This window comes from Vicugna pacos, chromosome 21 (assembly GCF_048564905.1).
Source record: "Vicugna pacos chromosome 21, VicPac4, whole genome shotgun sequence".
Classification (NCBI taxonomy): Eukaryota; Metazoa; Chordata; class Mammalia; order Artiodactyla; family Camelidae; genus Vicugna; species Vicugna pacos.
The window spans coordinates 24,834,044-24,858,443 of record NC_133007.1 but is presented as its reverse complement, the minus strand read 5'-3'; the positions used below and the strand labels follow the sequence as shown (position 1 = coordinate 24,858,443).

Sequence of the window (24,400 nt, the reverse complement as noted above, 5' to 3'; positions counted from 1 at the left end):
CTGGCAATGTGATGAATGCATGTACAGCTCTGGTATCTGTTTTAAATTATCCATTAACATAAGTACAGCCCTGGAAAAAAAAATAAGTACAGTCCTGGAGTTAGTGGGGAGGGATGAGGAGTAGAAAGGGACTGAAGGGAGGAGGAACCTAGGCAGACTCTTTTTCCAAATTCTTGGGTCCGAAGGAAGGCAGCAGGGAACGGGAGGAAGTGCCTGGGTCCTATTCTCGGCCTTCTCTGGGGCCTGTGGCTTGTTGCTTGGGTCTAAGAGTCAATGGTTGGTTTTGAAGAGAGATTAAATTGGGGCAGAAGATATGCAAAAGAGTGACTCTAAACTCCTGGTCCCCACCCCAAATTTGAGGGTGTAAAAGGAACTCAGGATCCAGAACTTTGCTGCAGCCCTCCCTGCAACCACCCCAGGGAACCAGGCATTCCTTCCCCACCTCACCCTGGCATACTGAGATGCAGCTTTGAATGGGCTGCCCACGGGGGTGGGGCCCGTGGGTAGGGGTGACTCACTATTACTATGGGGAGGAAAGGGTGAGCCAGTGGTGGAAGAAGAGTGAGTCACCCTGATGGGCATCAGCTTCAGCCCTCCTTCCACTTTCCTGGATCTGCCCACTTTCCCTCTCCCCCCTGCCCTTTGCCCACTCACTCGCACCCCTTGGCTCTGCCTTCTACTCCCGAAGGCCCTGGACAGTGGGGGCCAGCTTGCAGCTTGGAACGTTGAGCAGGCAGGGACCAAGATGGGAGCTTCAGTGAAGCCCCAGGCAGGCGGGGGTGCGCGAGAGAGAGTGGGGCTGGACTCCACCACAGCCAGGCGGTCCTCTTCTCTGCTCATCTCTCCCTCCCCCACCACTGTGGGTATGTGACGGCCCCTTTAAGAGCAGTAGCCCCTCCTCCCATTCCCTAGACCTATTAGAGCCTTTGCTCGGGTGCCGGTGACTCAGAGTGTTCGCGGGAGCGCCGCATCCACACCGGCCAACCCAGATCCTGAGGTCGACAGCTCCCGGCCCAGATCCCCACGTCTGCCAAGAGCAAGCTGAGAGCCAGCCGGCCGGCGCGCTCCCACCCCGAGCAGTCTCTGTCCTTCTGCCTGAAACCCGTGCCCTTCTCGGGACCTCTGCCCCGCGGGCAGCGCTGCCACCCTGCCGGCCATGGAGACCCCGTCCCAGCGGCGCGCCACCCGCAGCGGGGCGCAGGCCAGCTCCACCCCGCTGTCGCCCACCCGCATCACCCGACTGCAGGAGAAGGAGGACCTGCAGGAGCTCAACGACCGCTTAGCGGTCTACATCGACCGTGTGCGCTCGCTGGAGACGGAGAATGCAGGTCTGCGCCTTCGCATCACCGAGTCTGAGGAGGTGGTCAGCCGCGAGGTGTCCGGCATCAAGGCCGCCTACGAGGCCGAACTCGGGGATGCCCGCAAGACCCTTGACTCGGTGGCAAAGGAGCGTGCCCGCCTGCAGCTGGAGCTGAGCAAAGTGCGTGAGGAGTTCAAGGAGCTCAAAGCACGGTGAGTGCGCCCAGGTGGCGGTGTGCGGGGCAGGGAGGAGCAGAGAGGGCCAGTGGACTGTCGCCCCAGCCCGGCACCAGGCGGCTGATAACTTTGCCATGTAGTCTCCTCCCTCCCCGGAACTGCCTCCAGCGGATGACTGGCAGTGCCAAGGGAAATTGTCAAGACAGGACAGAGTGGGGAAGGGTCTCTGGGAGAGGGTGGAGTATATAAGCTATGAGGGGGCATCTGGGCCTAGTAGGGACTGGTGGCAGGCCCACATTCCAGCAGGGTGAGATTTAGCAGCCTTTTGGGGCCTGGAGGAAGGCCTTGGGCAAAGCCGAACTGGCCCTGCCTAAGAAATCTGGGCACCCAGGATATGTTGGAGTGGGTGAAAGGGTCCTGTTAGAACTTTCTTGGCAGGTTTGGCACTGGGCCAACTTCCCCCAGCCTGGCTTTGAACACATGACACCCACTAAAACAGAGCTCGCAAGCCGGCAGATGTCCAGTGGTGCTGGAAAGGGGTCTCCAAGGCAGGTTGACCCTTTTTCCCTTGCAGGGGTATGGCAATGGCCTCCTTGGCACAACCCTTTCCAAGGTTCTTTCTAAAAGTTGGGAAGCTCTCCCTCACTCCCTGCGTGGCTGGGACCTTCCCTAGACTCTGACAGGCCCACCAAACAGCTCCAGGAGAGCGGCTGGCTCCCCCGCAGCTCCCACAGCCCTTGGCCTGCTTGGCCCAGGAATGCAAGGGAGGGAGGGAGACAGGGCAGAGGCTCCAGCTCAGGAAGTTGTGCTATGCCCAGGTCTGCACGCCCCCCTGGCCCTCTGCCTGGAGACTTTGAGGGTCGGATCAGGAGCCCTGTCCCTCCCTGCCTCCTTCCTTGGGATAAACCACTTTCATTTTCCCAGCCAAGCCAAGTAATCTTTGCTCTGGCCCGTCCTCTCAGCCACTGATTTTTTTTTTTAATCTTTGCCTTATTAAACTACTGGAATACAATGACATTTTTGAAATCCAGCCGTTGGAACCTTCAGGCCACTCCTACCTCACCCATCCCTGCCCCACCCTACCGCACCCTCCTTGGCTCCTCCCTCTTTTCTAAAAAGGCCTTTGGAGCTGGGAAATTTAGGCCCTCTTTGGCCCCTCAAGAATTTGTTTTTCCTCCTCTGTGTTCTCCTTTTCTCTGTTGAAGACCTTAGCCAAAGAGCACTAATGGTGCTTGGAGATCCCTGGTGGATGGTGGAGGGGGCCCTGTGGTTTGCCTTCCTTTCTTTCCCCTTTCGTCTCCAAACTCATGGGCTTCTCAGAACCTCTATGTATTCCATGCTCTTTATACTCCTTTGCTCACCCCCTGCCCTAGGCATGGTGGGTGTGGCAGACCCATTCCTTTGTGAAGAGTAGATGGAAACTGTGTGGAAGATAGGTTGACTGTATTTCTGTTGACAGGGATCACCCCTGTCTTTGTCCACTGGTGACATGAATAACTTAGCAGGACAGACAGGCAAGCTAGAGGAGTCCCAGAGAATTAGTGTTGTAAACTAGTCCACTCAACTACCAAACTACTACCTTGCAGATCTCTGTGAAGGGCATTCTTGGCAGATCTTTTTCGGGGGAAGATGTTGATCAGGGAACAGGACGAGTGGAGTCTAAGGTCTCTTGCTTACCCAGCCACGCCAGACTGTCTCCTCTGCCTCTTGGTGCAGCTGTCCAGGCCTGGGACACCAGGCGGGTGTGTGTGCACGTGGGGCAGGGCCGGGGGTGGTGTGTGTACTTGTTATATTTAGCCACCTGCCTCTTCTCCCCCGCTGATCCTGGCTGGGGAGGCTGGGCTTCCGGAAAAGGGGGGTGGGTTTGCACACCTGGATTCTAGGCTGATGGGAGGCAGGATGGAGACAAAGGGGGCTCAGACAGGGGTGCCTGTCCCTTTCCATGTCCCCAGTGAGAGAAGCCAAGAACTGTTGCTACCTTTTGTGTCTGCAGTGCTCAGGGTGAGGTCAAGAGTGGAATGAAGAATTTAGGAGAGGAAGAAAGGCATTGTCCTAACTCCTCCCACTAAAGCCTAGAGAGAAGGTGTTGTCTGGTTTAATGTTTAATTAGAGCTCAGAGTTCAGGGCCAGGCTTTGGGTTGGGATGCAGAGCTGTCCATAAGATCTTGTGGTGATTCCTGGCCCAGCCTGGGTACCTTGACCACACCCAGGGGTTTGGGGTACCCTCTTGTCAGGTTAGGTTATAGGCTCCAAGGAGAAACACTCCCCCTGCCCACAAACACATACACACATGCTCTCTGTTCTGGAGACAGAGGAATTTAGACACCTAAGTGTGGGAAGAATGAGGAGGTTAAAAGTATCAGGGAAGGGCTGCCTCGGGTCCAGGCTTGGAGCTAGGCCCCACCCCAGGCAGGGCAGCTGGGTGGATGACTCAGAAGCTGCCCCCCTCCCTCCCACCCTGGTGGCTTTACAAGAGATAGCAGGAGATAGGGTGGAGACAGCAGATGTCTTAAAAGGAGAGATGGGGGCCTGAACGTCTGCATCTTCTGCTCCCTGCTCCCCACTGCATCCTGGGATCCTTTCCTGCCTCCTTCCTTAGGACCTCTGGTGGTGGTCTGGAACCGGGGCTCCTGGCGGGCAGTATGCGCAAGTAGCTGTAGAGTTGAGTCCAGAGTTATAGGCTTAGGCTGCAGGATGGTGCCAGGGTCTGTGTCTTCCCATGCGGAACTGGAGGAGGAAGGCTGAGTCAGAATTGGGGAGATCCCAGGCCCACAAAGCAGAAGCGCCTCTTCCCCACTGGACAAGGCCTGGGTGCCTGATAACTTCCTGAATTGCCCGCCTTATGTGGCCCCAGTAGTAACAGGCAGGGACCTGTATGCCCAGGTTGATCCAAGCTCTTATCAGGATAAGAATAGCCAAAGCCAGAGAGGTGCAGAGGCTTGTCCCATGTCACACAGCAAGGGAGTGACAGGTCAGGACTTGAGCACAAGCCGCTGACTTACAGTTGAGTGCTCATACCATTAAACCTTACTTCTCTAGCTTAGGGGACAGTTTGGAGACTCTAGAAGGTGGATGGGGTGACTGAGGCCCCCTCCTGCTATCTGGAGATTCTGCTCTGGGACCAGTGTTGCCTCAATGTTCTGCTGTCCTTTAGGGCCTATTAACTCTTAATAGCCTTTGCCCCAGCCTGTACCTGGAAAGGCCTGCCAGGCCATGGACCATGAGACAGAGCTCTGGGAGGCTGGTGATTCCTGTCTTGAGACTGTCTTGGGACTTGTCATGGGAATTGTCTACCTGGATTTGCAGAAGGCTGTGCCCTTTGGCAGATACATAAGGATAATGGGGATGGGGAACTTTAAACATACCTGGGTCCCAGTCCTCACCTGAGGGAACTCCAGGTGTTGTCTCCATTATCTCCACCTCCCCTCCAACAAGTCCACATTCTCATTCAGATGAAAAGAAGATGCAGCTAACCTTGGGAGCGGAGCAGTAAGTACTTAAGGAGGCTCCTAGGGCCCCAATTGCCTTCCGACGATTGATGCCCCTGGTTGGCACATCCCCTGGCCTCCAGGAATCTGAGACTTACTCTTGCATGGGACATGCCCATTGTCCTCACTCCCAGTCCCACCGCCAGTGATTCAGTAGCTCAGTGTCAGGGCTGAAGCCAGGGACAGCTGGGGGGACAACTGGTAGGAGATGCCTTCACCTACCAGCTGTGCCCTCTGCTCTCTCCTGACCTCGCCTCCCTCCTCCCCAGCCCCTCACCACCTCTAGCAGCTGCAGCAGCCGAGACCAGGTCTGGCTCAGAGGCCCAGACACTGAGGCAGTTCATCCTGTTCTTACCTCCTTGGGCCCAGTGTACTGAAGATGACACAGGCCGAGCTCTAATATTCTTGGAGATAGCGGGAAAGAGGTTCTTCGGGGAGGTTGCAGGGTTTCCTACCCGTTAACAAGAGGCAAAGTGGGCCACGGCCAAAATGACAGGTAGCCCTGGCCCTCAGTGTCCTTAGTTCTAGGCTTGGCCCTGCCACTAAATTGCTGTGCAACCTTGAGCAAATCACTTCCCCTCTCTGGATTTCCCAAGCTATAAAAGAAAGGGGTTAGGGCAGAAGGTCCCCAGAAATCTCTCCAGTTCCAAAGTAGTACAGTGCCCCGCAAAGTGAGAAAACAGTCCTCTAAAAATATCAAGCCATAAATATTAAAATCAAATATAATTAATGTGAATATAATTATTAGCCAATGCCATTCTCAACAGAAATAATTCCACCAAGTTGTGGAATTAAAAGTACTAACACCCTTCTCTATTTCTTAAAGATAGTTTGTTAGAAACAGTTAATTTACGACATTACACTCTTGACTGATGCCTTGTTTTTATTGCTAGTAAGAAAGGACACTACGTTTTTAATACCTCTCCCTTCAGGACATATCATGTAGGCTGTATCTTGTGGGAGAGGGAGAGTCCCACGGACTTGGGTTAGGGGTAGAAGGGGGACCTGGGAAAGGCAGGACTGTTACCTTAGTGCTGGCCAGGATTAGACAGAGTGAGCCCGGAGCCAGAGGGAGGTGCAGGGTGACCTTGAACTGCTCACCTTCTACCCTTCCTGCACCCATTCTGGCTCCCCCAACCAGAGACCAGGGCTGTGAGGAGTTCTTGGTCCTTAACTATCTCTCAAGGAATGGGACAGTTTGGGAAGGAGGCAGGACAGGGTAAAGGGGCAGGGGCTCCCCTTGTCCATTAGTGGGAGAGGAAGCCTGAATCCTGCCTGTCAAAGCCAGGAATAATTCTGGCTGGGATCCCAGGCCCGGCAGAGGAGCTGAGTCACAGTCGAAGGCAGATTAGAGAGTGGACGGGAGACCCTGAGCTTGTCCAGTGAGATAAAAAGGCTGAGGGGTGGCCCTTTTGTGAGAGCAACGGTGGGTGTTCTTGTAAAGTGGCAGCCAGAAGGATGAGGGTCTGAATCAGGTGGGGGGCAAGTGGAGGGGGGAAGAACACAGGAGTCCCCTTAGGGCTGGCTTAGGGGAGCTAGAGACCCTTCATTTGGAGGGGCCCAGTTCTGGGCAGTTGAGGGGAGGCTGTTTGGGATCGCCGAGGCACCCACTTCCTCCTCTGAAGCTCTAACGCTGCCACCCTCTGCTGGCTGGGAGAGAGCATTGCATCTTCCTAGGCTGGAGCTGGAATGCAGTGGGACCAGAACTCCTAGGTCCTCCTCCACTTCCTTTCTCGATTTCGGGGTGCGGCTCCCACCCCCTCCTGCTCTTGTCAGGGTTAATAACCAGGAGCTGCCAGATGGAGGGTTAATTCATCCTAAGAAGGGACTGCTGAGTCTCTTTCTTGTGGGGATCCCCTAAATGTCTGTCCTTTTGGCCAGTGGCCTCCCTCCCTCCCACCCCCAGGACATTCTACCTCTTCCTAGGCCATCCTTACCCCCTCCATGCCCCCACTTCTTTTGGTCTGTTCTCAGGCCTCACCGCTGCATTTTTTGACAACCGAGGAATGATTTCTGGAGAGACGAGCCAGGAAGAAGGGAAGTAGAATTTGGCAGGGGAAACCTGGAGGGAACGGTTGGTCAGGAAGCCAGCTGCCTGTTGTCCAGGACCCCAGCGCCCTGGCCTCTGGCTGCAGGCCTCTTCTGCCTCTGTACAATGCCACGTTGATACACCCAGCAGCTGTGACTCAGGCCTGGCCCCCTGCCAGCCCCAGCGCCTCTGCTGGAGTTGCGTCTGAACATGTCAACAGGCCTCCTATCCCCCTACTCAGCACCAGTTCCCCCATCCCAACCCTCCCTCTGCTTGGAATTGAAACCTGGCTTTGTCTGGGGCGAAGACAGCTGGGAGCCTGGCAGTTCTGGAAGGGGATCTGAGGGCCCTCCAGACCCTGTGCATATGTGGCGGGTGTCACACCCAACGGAGGCGCTCGGAAGCAGAGCCGAGGCGTGCCTGCTGTGGGTGCATGTGCCTGTGTGGGGAGGTCCATACTGGAGGTCTCCCATGTGCTTTCTAGGTGTCAGACATTCAGAACTTCATAGAGTAGGGTTTGGGGGAAGGCTCAAGGATTTTCTAAGTCTCTGGAACACCTGCCCCCTTCAGTTCCTCTCTTTGAGGTCTCCTTTCCAGAGAGGGATGGTGCCTTGAATGCCAGAGTGGGAAACCAGATGTCCCAGCCTTCCCACATCCTGCCCTTACCTGAAAGTGATGGCGGACCCACAGACCAGCCAAGAAACCAAGCAGTGGTTACTTTTGGGGGTGGGGGCTATCACACCTCAGCTATGGGAGTGTGTGATGTTTGAGGGCTGTTTCACTAGGTCTCTGTGTCATCGCTCTCTGACAAGCAATTGAGCTGGGTCGAAGTGTCTCCCAGGCTCTCTTCTTGGCTGTCTCTGTCTACTTTCTGCGCCCATCACGTGCGTCACACCATTTTCTGTGTCTGTCCCCTGTCTGCTGTGAATGTCCTCAGGTGACCTGGTGGCAGGTTTTTAGGGTCTGAGCCTGCCTTTCTCCAGGCCTTGGTTTCTCCATTTGTAAAAGGGCAGGAGTCCGTCCAGGGGGAGGTCCCCCTAGAAGCCTTGAGCATATGAACTCCCTAGTCTCAGGGCATTTGGGGACATACAGAAAAAGCACTGAGACACCTTATAGCATCAGTGGAAAGAGAATAAACCGGCAGGTACAACAACAGCCGTGGGCAGTTGGGAGAGGAGAAGAGGGTGCGACTGGAGCTGGAGGCACAGGGCTGAGGCGGGGCTCAGCTTAGGCTGGGGCCTGGATTTGGAGAGGAGGAAGGAGGGAAGGATGCATTTCAGTGGGAGGAATTGCTGGAACAAAAGGAGGGGTGGCAGGAACGTGAGGCCTGGCTTGGGGTGGCCGCAGGCGACGCCCTGTCACCTGGCAGGAAGTCTGCCTGGGCAGAGGTCTAGACGTCTAGGAGGATAGGGGAGAGCGCTCGTCCAGCCAGGAGGGCTGGGACTCCCCGCTACGCGCCCAGCCCTGGCCTGCCCTGCCCTGCCCTGCCCAGCCACAGGGGGCGCCCTTTCCTGGGAGGTGGGAAATGCGGCTCAGAGACCTCTGCTCGCCGGCCTCCCCTCCCCCTCCCGGTCCGTCTGCGCCGCCATGGGGAACTCCGAGGGCCGGTGAGGCTGGGGCGTGGGTCTGAGGGAGCCCCTCCACCGCCCCCTCAGCCATCTTCCCCTCCCACTTATTTTTAGCCCCAGTCCGATGTCTCTGCTCCCCCAGTCTCTTCCTCAGCCCAGGGGAGGAAATGGGCGCCTCTGTATCTCGGGGCCTAGCGAGTTGCTCCCAGCAACCAGGCCCAAACAGGCTGGTGATTGGCCCTGGCTTCCACATCTAGCATCCAGACTGGCCGGAGGAGGGTGACTCAGCGGGCGGGTCAATGCCTGGCCCAGTGCCCACTCAGCCCCTTTCCTGTGCTGGTGCCTTTCTTCCCCCAGAGCAGCCCCAGAGTCCTGGCCTGCCATGGCCCTGGAGCGGGCTTCCCTATCCCGCCAGCTTCAGCCTAACGGAGCCCCAGACTGGGCCATACCAGCCAGCTCCCAGCTCTCCTTTCTACCTTATTCTTTTCCTCTCTGCTACCCTGCCCTCCCCCACCCCACTCATCCCTCCTTTGGAGGTCAGACTAGCCAGCTGTGGGAAGAGTTAGAAACAGGATGCCCAGCCCTTGTTGCCTCATGAGCTCGCTGGGATGGGGAGCCACTCCTGTGCTGGAGGAGCCTGGCTGGCTCCTCCCTCTGGGAGGGAGAGAGCCTCCCACTGGCATGGCACAGGGCCTGGGGCAGGATGCGGGGAAAGCCAGGGTCTCCCCTGTGAGCAGGAGAGGATTTCCCGACCCTGCCCGGGTGTTGTCTGCTTGAGGATGAGTCACCTGTGGAGCCCCTGGTTCCCACCCTTCCAGCTCCCCTTGCCTGCCCTACCCTGTCCTCCCTGCCAGCCCAGTGCGGGGTGGCAGTCAGCACGTGCCGTGCCCAGCTTTCCCACTGCCAACTCCCAGTGGACTTGGGCATGGGCGGCACCACCACCCTGGCCTGCACACCCTGGCCAGTGTCTTCTTGTGGTCCCTGCCGGGTCCCTGAAGACCCCAACTAGGGAAGGAATGGCGTTCAAAGCCGGTGGGCAGGCAAGACTTGGGGGGGAGGTAGGAGAGGCACTGGGCTCTTGGGGAGTGCGTGTGGCTCCTTGGCCACAGAGCTCCTGAGGTCTGAGTCATGAGCCCATGGGTGATAGTGGCTTCTTCCCCGCAGAGGGGAGCTCCCCAAGCCTAACTGAGAAAACCACAAAGACTCTAACTCGCTTCCCTCTCTTGGCTCGTGGTTTCCCTCATCTATAGAGTGTGTCTTAGTCCTTTCTCTGCATCTCTTTTAAGTGCTAATCAAAGCCTCCAGGAGGGAAGGGGAAATAGCCACCTTAATTTCTTTGGAGGCTATCACAGCGTGGTAGGTGCCCCGAGCAGCACGGCGCAGATTTCCAGCTCTGCTCCTGACTTGCTGCAGGTCCCTGGACATAGCTCTCTGTTCCTCAGTTTCCTCAATCACATAGTAATAGCCCCTGTCTCACAGGAAAGCTGTGGAGATTGAATGAACATTGTGCTGTTTAGAGCAATGCCTGGTACACAATCAGCTCTGTTTGCTGCTATTATGTTAGTATTAGTATTACTACCACCCTACCTTTGGGAGCAGTAGGAAGTAAAGAGGTTAGTGAAGGACAAAATCCTGCAGTTGTTAGACTGAGCTCCCTGAGGGCAGGGACCACGCAGCTCCGTTTTCCGCTGTCCGTGTCTGCCTGGCACTGTTGCAGGAAAGGTATTTCCAAGGAGAACTCCTGGAGTCTCTCTTCTGGTGTCTGAGGAGGCAGAGGAGGCGGGACTAAGGAAGAGACACCTTAAGATGTCTTTTGAAGGCATCCTGTCACTCTTTCCTGATTCTCCCAGCTCAGGCTGGCTGGATCTGGGAGCCTTCGTTCTCCTGCTGGCTTCTCGGCTCTCTGTAGACCTGTGGCCAAGAAAGGCAGTGGAGGAGGAGGAGTCCTGATCAGTAGCCAGAACTGACGGTGACCCCTCCCAGGTCCCCGTAGCTGCTTGCTGTGCTCGCCACTGGACCCCTCACCTTCCTCCTCTGCGCCTCAGTTTCCTCATCTGTAAAAGGAGGGAGTTAAGCTGAACCTTCGCTAAGCTCCTTCTAGTTCTCTAAATTCAGAGAGCCTCCCAGGACAGCCAGCTGCCGTCGTTCGCCTGCAGGGTAGAGAGGCCTCTTCTGGGAAGTCCCTGCCAGCCTTGGAGTCGGCCCAAGGAGCTCGGAATCTATGTCTGCCGCGTCGCTTCACTTTACCAGCGGTTTTTCTTCTTTTTCCCTCCTCCCCCTGCAGCTGCCTCAGCTTCGGAAAAGTTCTGAAGTCATGGAAAGTTGGGGCTGTGCTCCCAGCCAGGGGCTGGGCCGGATGGCAGCCAAAACCTGAGCTGGGTTTTGACTTTATTTTTAGCTTTTCTGGCCGAGACGGAGGAGGGGAGACATCCTCCAGATCTGGAAGGGCCTCTTTTCACGGGAGACAGACACTGTTGCATGAAACAGCTTGTTCTGAGATGTGGCCAGAGGCCTGGACAGAGCAAGTGTGCAGGCTAGGGGCCCTCCCTCCAGGTCTTTGTGTCCTTCCCCTGCCTGTCTGGGCGTTGCTCTGTTCCCCTCCCAGTGGAGCCCAGTCAGAGGGGAGGTGACTCCTATTTGAAATCTCCTGAGCTGGTGGCAGAAGAACACGGCCTCAGTCTCGGCCCCTCCCTCCAGGGCTTCCTCAAGTCTAGCCTTCTCCATCCTGCTTCACAGTGAATTGTTGGGTCTCTTGGAGCTGAGGGCTTTGGTGGCAGGAGAAAAGTGTTGGCAGGGCCACTTTTCTCCTTTCCAGGATAGATTTTTCCCCCTGCCCACGTTTGGTTTTCCTTTTTTCCATCTGCCATGGTGGGTTGTCCTTGAAGTCTGATGAGTTACAGATGGCAGCTGGGCCCAGGCCCCTTGATCTTTCCTTCCACTTCCTGGGTCTAGTGCTTTCTCTCACCGTGCACTGGTGAAGGGATCATTATATCTGGAAAGCTCTTGGATTCCTCAGAGGTCTTTAAGAAAATGGGACCCCTCTATTTCTCCAGGTCACTGTCCAGCAAAAATAATCATGGGCCCAGAAAGGGAGGGAAGTCCGAGGCAACCCCTGTTTGGTTGGTTCTAGCGAAAGCTTTATCCAATTTGAGGAGTAGGGAGGTTCAAGGCTGGAGCCCAGGTGGACCTGGAGGCCTGGGGGCCACATCTGGAGTCAGATGATGAGGCTTGTAGTCAGTGGTCTGGCTCAGCAATCTTAGACTCTGATGAGGCCCAGAGGGAGGGAGGCTGGAAACCCTGTGCTCTGCCCAGGTCAGGGGACCAGACTGGGTTTGCAAAAGGGGTCAGTATCATTCCTGGTTGTCCTCATCCCAGGTCTCCCTAAGTTTTAACCAGACTTTTCCTCCCCACAGTCCCTGGTGTGTAAAAGGGACTAGAGGAGGTGACCGGCCTGTTTAGGGCTCAAGCTAAGAAGCATTAGGGACTCATGGATCCCGGGGCTGGGAGCCTGCCTGTCTGGGTCCCCGCAGGGAAGGAGGTTTAGCTGAATGGAAGGTGGGTGGAGTCGGGGGGAGAAGGTTAAGGCCCTATGTGGGAAGGGGCAGGAGACAAAGGTGGCTCTGTCTCTTTGGGAAGGAACGGGAGAGGCGAGAGGGAAAAGCATTCATCTCACGGGATCCAGCTTTGCCCTTGGCCCTAGGCACGTTCCTGAGCACTGAGTCATGAGAAGGGTGGAGAAGCAGGAAGGGGGTTTAGGGGACCTTGGGGGAAGTGGGAGTCCAGCCCCAGAGGCAGGCAGATGCAAACAAACCAAGGCCAAGGATGCCCTCTCCTGGCAGTTTGAGGGACAGCAGGGCCGGACCCCACAGCTGACCTCCCAGGAAGTGACTTCTGTCTCTCTTCCTGGGGGACCTGGCTCTCTCTAGGGACACAGACTCCTTCTCTTAAACCCACTCTTCTCTTGCTTCTTTAGCAATACCAAGAAGGAGGGAGACTTGATGGCCGCCCAGGCCCGGCTCAAGGACCTGGAGGCTCTGCTCAACTCCAAGGAGGCTGCACTGAGCACTGCTCTCAGCGAGAAGCGTACGCTGGAGGGCGAGCTGCATGACCTGCGGGGGCAAGTAGCCAAGGTGAGGCCTGCCTGTGACCCCACCAGACATCTCAGGCCCCCCACCCCCAAACAAATACACACTCTTCCACCGCAGGTGCTCTCAAGAGCTGCCTGGTCTGACCTGTTGCACAGCATCAGAACCAATCGTGTCCTAGCGTCGTTGTACCCATTCAGACAGCACTTCCTCCTTCTTTGTGGCCCATGGTGTCTAGCACGGTGAATTTAGAAGAATCCACAAGCTCTTTCCATTTAACTTTGCAGTGAATTGTGCCTGGTCCTGGATCCCTCCTGGCTTGGCTTGGCCCTCCTATACAGAGCTGTGACCTCTCTGGAAGACAGGAGAGGAGTGTAGACCACCCACAGAGCCCAGAGTTGGGAGCTGTTGGTTAATCACATATGGACCATGTTCTTAATGCTTGACATGTGTATGGTGGTCTCTACTTTCAAAACACTTTGCTATCTATTCTAGCCTCTAATCTCTCACGTTACAAGCTAGGGAACAGAATCAAAGATGCTGGCTTATTCCCAGTCTCACAGCCTCATCTGCTCAGAGCAGAGCCAGGACTGGAGTCACTTGCTAAACATCTGTCCTGGGCTCTCTCCCCTCCCCTCCCCTCCCAGGCCCTGCCACCATGGTGCACTGTGGAGAGACCAGAGAATGCCAGCGGGTTGACTTCAAAACCAGGGCTGGGCCATTCTCCCAGGTCTCCTGCTTCCAGCTCTGCCCTACCTCCCAGCCCTTCCCCGCTATACTGGCCAGCTTTTGCTTTCTAAGATGAAGATCTAAGAAAGATGCTCCCCTGCTCAAGCTTCAGAGGATCTTTTTGTGGCAGATGAGGTTGCATCTCTCCATGATCCAGTTCCTGCCTTCCAGTCTGGCCACTTTTGCCATCATGCTCCCCCTGAGCCCTGTCCTTGAAGCTTCAGCAGTACTGAGCCTTCTGAAGACCCTGAGGTGCACGTGTGTGCCTTCCTGCCTCTGTGCCTTTGCACTCGCTCCTTTCTGCCCCTGCAGTCACGGCAGTGTCCCTCCCCAGGCCCCACCAACCCAGCTTTCAGAGCTTAGCCTCTCGGAGCCCTTCCCAGAATCCCCTTTACCACCCCAGGCACACTTTGGTTCCCTCCCTCATCCCTTGTATACTGTGGACATACTTCCTTTATTGCGGTGGCTATGTTGTAGAGAGAGAGGGGGCACTATCTTTTTTTTTCTTAGCACAGTACCTACCCAGAATCATTCCTGTGAGTGAGTAGATACCATTACCACTGTGGGCATCCAAGGCTTTCACAGCCCCACTTCTCAGCTTCCTTCCTGCTCTGATGTTCTGTGACCCCTCTCTCTGACCTCTGCCCGCTTCCTCTCAGCTCGAGGCAGCCCTGGGTGAGGCCAAGAAACAACTTCAGGATGAGATGCTGCGGCGGGTAGATGCTGAGAACAGGCTGCAGACCCTGAAGGAGGAACTGGACTTCCAGAAGAACATCTACAGCGAGGTGGGGACTGCGCTCTGCAGACTGGAGGACCAGGGCTAGGTTGTGACAGTTATCAGAGTTGGGGCTGGGGTATCAGCTGTGTGCAGAGCTCCCCTGCCTGACTCCCTTGTACTAGCGGATGGAGAGTGGGGGATGGCTAGCCCCGAGGTTAAAGAGGGGCTTACAGTGGCTCTGCTCAGGGTTAGGATTGGGCCGGGGGCTTGGGCACCTGGGTCTCATCCTCAAGAGACTAGTTCTAATTTTGGTATCTGGGTCCAACCCTTCCAGGAGCTTCGTGAGACCAAGCGCCGCCATGAGACTCGGCTGGTGGAGATTGATAATGGGAAGCAGCGGGAGTTTGAGAGCCGCCTGGCCGACGCCCTGCAGGAGCTGCGTGCCCAGCACGAGGACCAGGTGGAGCAGTACAAGAAGGAACTGGAGAAGACCTATTCTGCCAAGGTGCTTGCTCTCCCCTGGCTCTCTTGGTGCGCCTTGCCCCAGCAGCCCTCCCCTCTGCCCACCCTGAGATGTTCTGTGGGGGATTCCTGGGACCTGAGGCTGCAGCAGTGCTGCCCTTCACAGGTCCCCTCCCTCCCTCCCTTCTTCCCGATCCCTGCAGCCCTAACCCTGTGTCCTCCCCTCCAGCTGGATAACGCCAGGCAGTCAGCCGAGAGGAACAGCAACCTGGTGGGGGCCGCCCACGAGGAGCTGCAGCAGTCCCGCATCCGCATCGACAGCCTTTCGGCCCAGCTCAGCCAGCTCCAGAAGCAGGTGATGGTCCCATCTCACCCCTTCCCCCATCAGCCAATAGTCTGTGCAGGATGTAGGGTGGAAGTCCTGAGGAGGGGAGAGTAGAGGACCGAACATGCCCCTAGGACCACAGACTGAGTAAGAAGCCTAGGATTTGGAGTCAGATGACCTGTTTGCTGTTCTACGACTACCTCTTATCTTGCCTGTATGACCTTCACTCCTCAGAGCCGTGGTTTTTCCATTTGAATATGGAGATCATTCTTACCCTCCCTAACTCATAGCTCTGCCACCAGACTCAATGTGAGGTGTTAAAAGCGTCAGTGTTCTTCTAGCTGGCTGTGCCATTTGTGGCAGAAGGAAATAGGTTCCAGCCTCAGATTAAGAGATTTCAGTTAGATATGGAGGACTCCCCAGTCACCAGCCCAGGCCGCATTAGAGCCCATGAAAGGCTCTGATGGGAACCTGGAGATACTGGAGACGGTAGCTGGGTGACCCCTACCCCTTGCGTCTTCATGCTTGGGGCTCTTGGGAGCTCATCAGACACCCATCCCTCTCACCTAGCTGGCAGCCAAGGAGGCGAAGCTGCGCGACCTGGAGGACTCACTGGCCCGTGAGCGTGACACCAGCCGGCGGCTGCTGGCGGATAAGGAGCGGGAGATGGCGGAAATGCGAGCAAGGATGCAGCAGCAGCTGGATGAGTACCAGGAGCTGCTGGATATCAAGCTGGCCCTGGACATGGAGATCCATGCCTACCGCAAGCTCCTGGAGGGCGAGGAGGAGAGGTGCGCTGTGGAGTAGTCGGGGAGGTGCTAGCCGCCACCTCTGGCCTGCAACCAGCCTTGACTAGGCCCCCCTCTCTGTCTCCCCCTCTGCAGGCTACGCCTGTCCCCCAGCCCCACCTCGCAGCGCAGCCGTGGCCGTGCAGCCTCTCACTCCTCCCAGACACAGAGTGGGGGCAGCATCACCAAAAAACGCAAGCTAGAGTCCACCGAGAGCCGTAGCAGCTTCTCCCAGCATGCTCGCACCAGCGGGCGCGTGGCCGTGGAGGAGGTGGACGAGGAGGGCAAATTCGTGCGCCTGCGCAACAAGTCCAATGAGGTAGGGCCCCAAGTCGGGACTAAGGGAATACAGCTGGGTTAGGAAGGACACCTGAAAAGTGAAGGGAGGAAGTTTGAGGGGAGTGCTGTTCCTCCTGTCAGAGGGAGACTAATGTGGGTATTTCCTCTATAGCCTAGTTCCAGGCCTGGCTCTAGGACTCATCATTGGCTGTGAGACCTTAGGCAAATTATTTAACCTCTCAGAGCATCAGTTTCCTCATCTGTAAAGTGGGCATGAATGATAGTCCCTAACTGAGTCCTTGGGAAGATGAAAGTATTGAGTGTGTTTGGCACAACATGGGCACCCACAGATCGTGGCTGTTATCCTTGAGGCAGGGAGAGGGGCAGTGAGAGGCAGCATAGAGGGAGAGGCCTCTGACTGAGGCCTGCCTGAGCCCTTGAGTGAGATAAACCCAAGAGCCTGTACGAGCCTCCTCCACCTTCTCCTTTCCTCCCTGGCAGGACCAGTCCATGGGCAACTGGCAGATCAAGCGCCAGAATGGAGATGACCCCTTGCTGACCTACCGCTTCCCACCAAAGTTCACTCTGAAGGCTGGGCAGGTGGTGACGGTAAGTGGCAGGGTGTGTGGGACTCGGGGTGGCCCTGGGTGAGGACAGGTTGGCCTGAGGATGGGAGTGCTGGAGTGAGTGCCCCTCTCTAATTCTCCCTCCCCAGATCTGGGCTGCAGGAGCTGGGGCCTCTCATAGCCCCCCTACCGACTTGGTGTGGAAGGCACAGAACACCTGGGGCTGCGGAAACAGCCTACGCACAGCTCTCATCAACTCCACTGGGGAAGTGAGTATGCTGCAGGCTGGCCTCTTGCTGGATGAGGCTCCCCCAACGTCCAAAGTTGGAGCCAGCTGCCCCCAACCCAAAGGAGCCCATTCAGGGCCACTTTCTCCCAGCTTTCCTGTGTAGTCTCAGGCCCCAAACTCTCCACCCAGTGGGCAAACACAAAGATACCTCCCCCAGCAGCAGAAGGGGAGGAAGTTAGACAGTGAGGTTTGTTAAAGGCAGACCATGCTTCTACCCAGAGAGGTCAACAGTGTCCCTGTGGGGTAAAAACAGGTTCCTTAGCTACAGTACCACAGAGGACAGAGTAAGCAGCCGGCTGGACAGAGGGCAGACCACGAGAAGATTCTTCAGTGGTCACTGTGGGTGGATAGACTCTACACCCCTCCCCGCTGCCCTGACCCACTAACCCCTGGGCCTGGTCTCGTTTCCCCGGCAGGAGGTGGCCATGCGCAAGCTGGTGCGCTCAGTGACGGTGGTTGAGGACGACGAGGATGAGGATGGAGATGACCTGCTCCATCACCACCACGTGAGTGGCAGCCGCCGCTGAGGCCAAGCCCACGCTGGGGCACCCAGCCAGGCCTGGGGACAGCCTCTCCCCGGCCTCCCCACACCAAAAATCTTTTCATTAAAGAATGTTTTGGAACTTCACTCGCTGCCCTGGCTTTTCTTCTCTCTCCTCCCTATACCTTGAACAGGGAACCCAGGTGTTTGGGTGCCCTACTCTGGTAAGGAAGGGAGTGGGAACTTTCTGATGCCATGGAGTCTTCCCATGGGAGCCGTGGACAAGGGTCTGGATTTGTCTCCCGGGACAGGGACGGGAGGACAGATGTGGGGCACCCAGCCCTGCCTCTCTCCCCCCATTTCTGTTGCATGCATCTCCTTTCTTGTTCCCTCCCCATTCCTGTCACATGCATGGCCTCTCATTTTACCCCCTTTTCCTGGGAGAACAGTCTCTCTTACCCACACCCCTTCCCAATTAATTTTGCATGCCAGCTGCTCTACAAGCTTGCTCACTCTCCTTTCCCTCTTAAAACTTAGAGTAGCTAGGACAGAGTCAAAGCCACAACTCCCATTCCCTGTCCCTAAGTCTTCCTGACCCTTCCCCCTTTGCATGTCCTCCCCGCCTCTTCCCAGTCCTGGCCCTCCAGTTAGGCCGCCCTGTTAGGTTACTTGAGCACAGAACCCCACCTTCCTGCCGGGCAACAGGAGCCTGCAGGAGCGCAGAGCCTGGGTGTCGGGCCTGAGTGGTCAGTCTCAGACTCGCCGTCCCGCCTGAGCCTTGTCTCCCTCCTCAGGGCTCCCACGGCAGCAGCTCGGGGGACCCCGCCGAGTACAACCTGCGCTCCCGCACCGTGCTGTGCGGGACGTGCGGGCAGCCTGCCGACAAGGCGTCTGCCAGCGGCTCGGGAGCCCAGGTGGGCGGATCCATCTCCTCTGGCTCCTCTGCCTCCAGTGTCACAGTCACTCGCAGCTACCGCAGTGTGGGGGGCAGTGGGGGTGGCAGCTTCGGGGACAGCCTGGTCACCCGCTCCTACCTCCTGGGCAACTCCAGCCCCCGAACCCAGGTGAGTTGTCCCTCTGCCTCCACACCCCTTGTGGGCAGAGGACCCAGGTCCTTGAGGGTTAGGACAGGGTGGCCCTGCAGGGGGTGGAGAGCCTTCTCTTCCGCAGCCCGGGGGAGTGGGAGCCTCCTCCCCGCAGCCTAAGATCTTAGCTGGTTGGTTGGTTGCTCCTGCGTCCTGCCCCTCCCGTCTGAGCCCCAGATTGGAGGGCAGGGGCAGGGTTGGGGTTAAGGGGAGGGAGGGCACGGCCGGTTCCTGCCGCTCACACCTCTTCTCTTGTCTCTTCTCTCTTAGAATCCCCAGAACTGCCGAATCATGTAACCTGGGACCTGCCAGGCAGGGGTGGGGGCGGAGGCCTCCTGCTTCCTCCTCCCTTCATGCCCATCCCTGCCCTGCACCTCATGGGAAGGGGCTTGAAGCCAAAGAAAAATACCCCTTTGGTTTTTTTTCTTCTATGTTTTGTTTTTTTTTTTCTAAGAGAAGTTATTTTCTACAGTGGTTTTATACTGAAGGAAAAACAAGCGCAAAAAAAAAAAAGCTTCTATCTCAAATCCCCTGTCCTTTTCCCTGCTTCCAGGAAACTCCAAGTCTGCCTTAAAACCAAAGAGGGAGCCAAGGGAAAGGGCTGCTTTTACAGAGCCTAGTTTCTGCTTTTCTGCCCTGCCTGCTGCCCCCACCCCGGGGACCCTGTGACATGGTGCCTGAGAGGCAGGTGTGGAGCCTTGTCCGCCAGCCTCCAAGGGAGGAAGGCTGAGCCAGGCCCCTGGGCCGGCCCCCATCGTTCCACTACACCTGGCTGAGGCTCCTCCGCCTGCCCTGCTCCCAGCCCCCCTGCCCCCAGCCCCGGGGTGACTGGATTCTCCCAGGTACCAGCTGCGCTTGCTTTTTCTGTATGTTATTTAGACAAGAGATGGGAATGAGGTGGGAGGTAGAAGAAGGGGGAGGAAATGTTAGTTTGAGCCTGCCTTCACCCAGCTTTAGAGCTGGAGGGATGGGGGTGGGCTCTGGCCAGTCACTGGAGGTCAAAGTCAAGTGGGTGTAGGGGAGAAGGGAGAGGGAGACCTACTAGAAAGGGGGAGAGCCTGCTGGGGCCCCACCCCAGAGAAGGAAGGTGAGAAGGGGTGGAGGGTGGGCGGCAGTGGGTTTTGGCATACACTAAGGAGCCCCTTGCCTCCCATTTCCCATCTGCACCCCTTTTCTCCTCCTCAAATCAATACACTAGTTGTTTCTATCCCTGGCTTGTGGTGTCTGTCTTTGTTGGTGGGCGTCACTGTGTGTTCCTAGGGGCAGACACACACATACACACGCCCCACTTGGTCTCCTGCATCCTCATGCTGCCCAGCCTTGGCCCTGCTCTTGGGGAGGTGCAATGAAGCCCTCAGAGCTTCGGGTGCACATCTGGGCACCCAGTGGTGGCTGATGGGGAGAGCCTCTGACATAAGCATCACCCACCCACTGCAGGGCTCTCTCCCTGTGAGTCCCTCAGAGAGGTAGTCCCTCGAGGAGGATATTTCGTTTCTCCCTTCCTTCAGCCAGCCAGCACTTATTGAGCACCTTCAACATGCTGGACCCTGAGCTCAGCATGAATCCTAAGACATACAATATGGACCCAGTCTGAGGGTAGTGTGATATCTCAGGACCTGGGGCAAGGACAGATGGGGAGGAGGGAGTAGAAGCCAGTGAGAGCAGCAGGAAAGGAGCAGGACTGACTTTGTGAACAAGCAGTTAATGGCCCTTTGGGCCACATTCCATGTTCAGCTTGGGGACAAGGAAATGAACAAGACAACACGGTCAGTGTCCTCAGGGACCTGCCAGAAAACATGGACTGCTGTGGACAAGGGGATGTGTCAGGTGAAGTAGGAGCCTCAGAGGGGGAGGCCTATAATCTCCAGGGATGAAAACTCCAGGCTGAGGGAAAGGGCCCCAGACAGGGAAAATGAACTATAGAAACCAACCTTTCTCTGGCCCTTCATAGATTCCAAAGTGTCTGCGCTATTTCATTTGACCCTCATACTACCTTGGCAGGTAGTTATTGTCCCCTTTGCCCCTGGAAATGGGGACTCAGAATTAACTTGACAAAGCCACGCAGCTAGTAGGTGGCAGAGATCCCAGGGTCCTGTCTGCAGACCCCTGCTTCTGTGACATTATGCTCCCCCTCTGAAAAAATAGTGATGATAAAATACAAGTTTATACTCCCTGGAGCAGAGGAGTTGAGCCTGCCCCAGTCAAAAGTCAGTGAGACACAGCATGTCTGGGACTGCGGGGAAACGAAATGAGTGAGAGGAGAAAAGCCTCCGAAGTCCTGCAGGAAAGCCCCAGACTGAGACCAGGCGCCTCTGGGAGAGGGATGCTGAGATGATGGGGCGTGGGCTTGAGGAAGCAGTCCTTTCCCGTGGTGGGCGGAAACTTCCTCTCCCAGCCCACTGCGAAGGCCTCAGTGGCCCCCAGTGCATCAGCCGAGTCGCCCTTTCCGAGGGTGTCCACATGCACTTCCCGGGCTGGACACTCGGGGGCGCCAGAGCCCCACCCACTCGGGTTCCGCCCACCGACCCCCTGCCGTGCCTCTTCTCACCCCCACATCCCCACACTTAGCTTCGCCCCTCAACCCAGCTGAACCTCAGTGGATGGCGCAGTGTGAACTGGGAAACAGCAGGACCAGCAGGCAAGGACCCTGCTCTGGAGGAGGGCCAAGGGATAAGGCAAGTCTGTAAAAACGGCAGCAAGCTGTCCACCGCTGTAGAATTCTCAGCTCCGACTCCGCGCAGCTGCGGCGTCGCGCACGTGGTTACCCACGTGACGCTCCGCACACAGCGGACCACGCTTGACTATTAAAAATTTTTTCGTTGTCGTTAAAATGTAACTCACACCCTTTTAGTAAAACGGAAAACACAGGTAATCACAAAGAAGAAAAAAGAAGTCATCCCTTTTCAAGCACCCAGAGGCTACGGATGGATTTCCTTCCAGATTTTTCCCCCTGAATATATACTTTACATAGCCAAGATCTCACTGTGATTTAAACTTTGATTCTGCTTTTCTCAGCTTTTCTCAGTTAACATGCATAAGCACTTTCCGATGTTATTACACAATTTATAAAGGTTATTTAAAACTAACGCTGATTTTAAAAAATTGGGGGGCAGGTAATTAGGTTTATTTATTAATTTGATGGAGGTACTGGAGATTGAACCCAGGACCTCACGCATGCTAGGCATGCACTCTACCACTGAGCTATATCAACTCCCCTACATTGATTCTTTTTCTATCATGTAATACTTGGCCATTATAGAGAGGGTAGAACAAGAGAAAGGAGAAAATCATTATCTCCACTTCCACTCCTCAGCGATAACCAGTCCACTATGAACACTATGGAGGGGGGGAGGACTTTAAGCACCTTTTTTTCAATTTTGAAATATATTTACAATTTTCTACCAGTTGTTTATAAATAATGTGTCCTGGAACAGACATTATTGCATGCATCTCTGGGTATTTCCATGAAATAAATTCCAAGAAGGGGACTAGCTGAGTCAAAGGTATACATATTATAAAGGCAGTTGACAATATTGCCAAGTGACATCCAGAGAAACTGGGTCCTTAACCATTCTCACCTGCCACAGAGCCCACTTTTCCCCCAAACTCTTCCCAACACCAGGATTTTTGTCAGTTTTCATCTTTGCCAACTTGTTAGGAAAATAATTATAGCTCATTAGTGTTTCCTATTGCATTTCTTTGAAGACGCTGTAATTTTTTTGCATCCATGTATATTGGTTTTTGCATTTCTTCTGGTGTGAATAACACGTGTCTATCCCTTTTGCTCCTTTTTTTTTTATTGGCAAAGTTACCTTTTTTACGTTGATTCTTTAAGGGAGAAAGTTTCCCTCTCCATTTTATCTATCTATAGCTATTAGGCCATATGTTTTGCAAATATTTGGTGTTTTGCAGCCATTTAACCACCTCCTCTGGACATTTAGATTAATACTCAATTTTATGATTGTAAATAATGCTGTAGTGAATGTCTTTTCTTTAAATATTTCAGGTAATTTCTTAGATGGAATCCTGATGATTCTGCTAATTGGTCTTATTTTAAATTCATGACCACACGCCCCTGGTACTGCCCCCACTGCTACTCCTGTCCCTAGCCCAGTCATCCCCTTTCTCCAGATGACTGTATCACACCTCTCCTCCCTCTTCAAACTTCTCACTCTCAGCTGCTGACCTCCTTCCTCTTTCATTCCAAAAAGACTGCTTTGCTAACCCAGCGGCCACTTCTCAGTCTTTATCCTCCTTGACCTTATTTGTCAGATGATCACTCTTCGGTCCTTCTCAGCCTGCATCGCTACATCTTCCTCTTCTCCCTGACTTCTGATGGATGGAGTGAACCAGGGTTCAATTCTTCTCGCCTCTGTCTATACTTAGGTCCTGAGAGACTTCCTCCAGGCTCATGGCTTTAAATATCATCCATATATTGGTGACTCTCAAGTTTACACCTTTAGCTCATTCCTTTGCTTGAACTCCAAACCTGAATGCCCACATGACAGTCTGATGGCATCTCAAAGTTAACATGTCGAAAACAGATATGCTGGTCTCTGATACCTGATTTCCTGAGACCTTCAGCCAAATAGCTTCCAAAATGATGGAACCAGTTTGCACGTTCACCACTAGAGGGCAGGCTATTTATTAGTAGTCCCGTTTTAAGTGAAGCAACGGAGACCCAAGGAGAAGAGAGATTTACCTGAAGTCACCTAGCTTGCTGGTGATGGACCCCAGGACTTCTGATTCCCAGAACACACTGTTGCCACTCAGAATACTGTGAGAGGATCCAGGAGGGCTTTATGGAGGAAGGGGTCCTTTTGGGGCAGGAGTGGAAGAATGGGAAGAGTTCTCGGTAGACATGAGAAGAAATAACATTCCAGGTAGGGGTTAGAATCTAAAGTGAAACTTGAGAAAAGGCAGGGTCCAAGTGGACTGAGCAGAGCATTCCCATGCTGAAGGGATGAGAGGGGACCTAGGACACAAGCCAGGGAGTTTGAAATTAATTCCACGGGCCCTGGGGAGCCAGGGGGATTTTTGAGCAGGGATATGAAATCTGAGGTTTTCTGCTGGCTCATTGCTGTCTTTCAGTTTCCACTTCTTTTCCCCTCTCCTTATATGTGTATGTCTCAGCTGTCCCCTGCCCCTCCATGGCCAGAAGTAACTGCTTAAGTCATTTTCCTTTTCCATGTCACCACCCTGACAGTCTCTCAGTGGGTAGGAGACAGAGGGGCTAAGCCAAGACACTTTATCTCTTAGTCTCCCCAGGGCCTCAGTGCCCCCTATCCTGCCCCCCCAGGGGCGGAGGGAAGGCAGTTGGGGGAGTAGGGTGCGTCCTGCGCAACACCCCCCTTGACTCTGAGGTACTGGCCTCCCCTCCCCCTCTGGGGCCCTTACAATCCTTGGGCTGATTCTCCGCGCTTAGTACCAGTCAGTGCCAGCTGGCAGCTCTCACCGGAGACTGAGGTGGCACGAATATGGGGCGGGGGGGAGTAGGCAGGGGCCCAAGGGGAACAGGGGCCAGGATTTGAGGAGGTGGTAGTCGTAAGCTGGGTGGCCAAAATGGGGGTCACCCGAGCTGAAGGAAAGACTAGACTGAGGAATCGGAGGGCTTCCAGGGAGTTAGAGGAGGTGTCAGACTCCCCACTCTGGCCCTGTGGTCCCTGGCAAACCTAATCCTCTCCCTACTACTCACTTTCCTTTACACCCAACCCTTTAAGCTGCCCCTAGCTAATTCTCCTTGGTCCCTTTAAGAGCTGCCTGGGAACTGGGGCACCGGAGGGGGCTGGCAGAGCCCCCACCCCCTCCCCCTGCCCTGCCTGCCTCTGCTCCACCCCCTGCCCAGTGCAGATTCTGCTGGAAGTCTTGGACGCCTGGGTTAGGGTCTCCACTGCTGGGCTAGGGGTAAGGCTTGAAAGTGGTGGGGAAGGGGGACCGTGGTCCCTGGGGTGGGATGGAGGTGGGGGTGAAATGCCAGCTTCCTAGCATTAGGGACATGGAGTGTCTCTGTATACGGGGTCCTCTGGGTGGTC

The 24,400-nt window shown here is 55.4% G+C and overlaps 1 protein-coding gene across 2 annotated transcripts; it reads left to right on the top strand.

Annotated features, from left to right (window-relative positions):
* Nucleotides 1-714: 714 nt before the first annotated feature.
* Nucleotides 715-19,575, top strand: LMNA (lamin A/C). Of its 2 annotated transcripts, XM_072946377.1 has the most exons (13): nucleotides 715-1,512; nucleotides 12,535-12,691; nucleotides 14,035-14,160; nucleotides 14,428-14,598; nucleotides 14,785-14,910; nucleotides 15,451-15,671; nucleotides 15,765-15,987; nucleotides 16,449-16,556; nucleotides 16,663-16,782; nucleotides 17,219-17,308; nucleotides 18,078-18,347; nucleotides 18,639-18,661; nucleotides 19,248-19,575. In XM_072946377.1, the coding sequence occupies exons 1-13, from the start codon at nucleotides 1,157-1,159 to the stop codon at nucleotides 19,384-19,386; spliced, it is 2,130 nt and encodes a 709-aa protein (XP_072802478.1). In that variant the 5' UTR covers nucleotides 715-1,156; the 3' UTR covers nucleotides 19,387-19,575. The 2 variants fall into 2 exon arrangements, with proteins under 2 accessions (XP_072802478.1, XP_006214680.2); XM_006214618.4 differs by having other exon boundaries at nucleotides 721-1,512; nucleotides 18,639-19,575.
* The last annotated feature ends 4,825 nt before the right edge of the window (nucleotides 19,576-24,400 follow it).